At 34.9% G+C, this 2,190-nt stretch overlaps 1 protein-coding gene across 1 annotated transcript; it reads right to left on the bottom strand.

Annotated features, from left to right (window-relative positions):
- Positions 1–341: 341 nt before the first annotated feature.
- On the bottom strand, positions 342–1,775 carry LOC135834053 (platelet glycoprotein Ib alpha chain-like). The gene is made up of 5 exons (XM_065347891.1): positions 1,765–1,775; positions 1,520–1,682; positions 868–1,441; positions 534–725; positions 342–436 (listed from the first exon to the last, which is right to left on the bottom strand). The coding sequence occupies exons 1-5, from the start codon at positions 1,773–1,775 to the stop codon at positions 342–344; spliced, it is 1,035 nt and encodes a 344-aa protein (XP_065203963.1).
- Between the last annotated feature and the right edge of the window lie 415 nt (positions 1,776–2,190).

Raw genomic sequence — 2,190 nt, 5'->3', positions numbered from 1 at the left:
TTTCATTAAAATGATACGAGTATTTAGTCTGAAATGTTCTCTATAAAGCCTGGGGGAAAAATTCAAAAAAAATCAGACACATAAAATCAATGAAAATTGACTTCTGTGCCATGAAATTCAGCTTTGTGTATGCCGCCACCCCCCCCCCCCCTCCACACCCTAGAATGTTGGTAGAGTATTCCTATTAAGGTTAAGTAATGAAAATTTGAGAATAAGAGAGAATTTTTCATTTTGATCACAACTTTTCGTTATACCTAATTAAAGAAAACAATTTTATTAATTAAATATTTTGGTACAATTTTTTTCCAACTTCGCGAAGAAAAATTGTAAATTGAAAAATCTCAAAACCTGTGACCAATTTCGTCGTCTTCTTCTTCATCATCTTCGACTTCAATTCGCCTGTTTTTTTTCTTCTTAGCTTTACTACTTTTTCTTCCTATACGGATGAACAACACAATAGTAAAACATATGATGCAAATGCACGAATAGATGAGTAAAAAAATAAAAATAAACCAAACTATCATTGTACTTACTCGATCTAGGCGGTGGTCTTCTAAATCGCTGAGCTACTTTGAAGACAACAAGAACCAATACGCAAGCTAAGAAAAACCCTATTATCATATTCGTGTAAGTTTCTCTGAGTATTTTCTTGGTAAATACGGTCACCCAGCTACTAGTATTCGTTATTTCTGGCGCATGAGTAGTCGTAGATGTTAGATCTTTGACTGTAGGACACATTTCACGTATTTTGATATATTTGTCAAAATTGAAATCGCATTTGGACTCTGAAACGCGGTGGGATCGTTTAAATACTTAGCTGTGGTGTTGAAAATGAAACGGATAAAGGTGAAATTACAAAATAATTACCGGTAAGATTATTACTACAAGCGAGATACGCGCCTGAAATATTAAACAGTTCGGCCCATTTCATTATTTGTCGGCATCTGCAATTTCCTATCGTTTGGGTTAGAAAAGCACCCTGTGGAATTTCCAATTCTAATGTATTCAGATTACACAGAGGCGCTAAATCTTCGACGGCGAGATCGTCCAAAGGATTATTTTTCAGGCTGCATTTCATCATGTGGATGGGAGGCTGGTACAACGTGGGCAGTTTTTTCAATCGATTATCGTTGACGCTGATTTCTTGTAATTTGTAACTGGTCGATACGTCCAGATACGTGTACCAGTTACCATCTAGCACGAGTTTTTGTAAACTGGCTGGAAATCTCCACATTTCGTCGTCTGTCAAATTTGACTTTGTGAATTGGAAAATTTCCAATTTGTATAAAGTTAGGAACATGTCCAGTGGGGCTAGATGTCTGGCTCTTTGTTGGGTTACGTTCTGGATGAAGCTGAGTTTCAAGTGTATCAACGTGTGTCCATAACGACGAAATGCATTCGGAGTAAAACGTAAATTGTAATTTTCTGATAAATCTAAAACCTAGTATACGAGAAAGATGGTTGTATGGCGAATTAATGTTTTCGAGGAATAATTTACCTATTTGTCGAGTAAGTATACCTGAATGTCAGCTGGTATCTTGGATGGTACCAGAGGTAAACCTCTATTTGCGCAGTATGCTTGAAGTAATCCGTTTTCATTTACGTTGACTGGACATTCTTGCATACTTTCATCGCATAATGCTATATTTTTTACCAGCAGAATCGCAGTTAAAATGTAAAATCTATAAAACAATAAATCGTCGTAGAACAATCGAACCATACTTCACGAGTTTATATAAATGTTGTAAGCACGTTCTTATCTACCTGTTAACCATTTCGTATCATTGTTCATAATAATACTCGTTGGCGATATCCGATTTTCATTTGCGATTTGTACATAGTTTTCCCAATTAAAAAGTAAATTTCTGCGAAAATTTTCAAATTCTGAATTAGATTGATTGCGTATCAAAATGTTATCAAACACACTATCGCTGAGAAAATTTTATTTTTGAAAACAATAAGATTATAGCCAATAGTTTCTTGTTTTGAAATTTTGATTGGATAAATTTCAATGGTAGATGAATTTATTTTTGTAAAAAATGAAAATAAAGGAAGCAAAAGTATCAAATCATTTCGACGATATTAAATGTTGCGGGAAAATCTACGTGCGAAATAGGAAAACCGTAACGTATATTTTTGTAAGTAGGTACCACGTCTACGTGAAATGAGAGGAAAGTTCGCGCAAGCGCC

Source organism: Planococcus citri, chromosome 2, assembly GCF_950023065.1.
Source record: "Planococcus citri chromosome 2, ihPlaCitr1.1, whole genome shotgun sequence".
In the NCBI taxonomy this organism is placed as follows: Eukaryota; Metazoa; Arthropoda; class Insecta; order Hemiptera; family Pseudococcidae; genus Planococcus; species Planococcus citri.
The sequence above is the reverse complement of the archived record's forward strand: the minus strand, read 5'-3'. Positions and strand labels throughout refer to the sequence as shown.

Coding starts and splice junctions, on each gene's coding strand:
- LOC135834053 (XM_065347891.1), bottom strand. Junction 1,442..1,519: donor AGATACCAGCTGACATTCAG/GTATACTTACTC, acceptor CTCGTATACTAG/GTTTTAGATTTATCAGAAAA. Junction 726..867: donor TTGTAGTAATAATCTTACCG/GTAATTATTTTG, acceptor TGTGTCCTACAG/TCAAAGATCTAACATCTACG.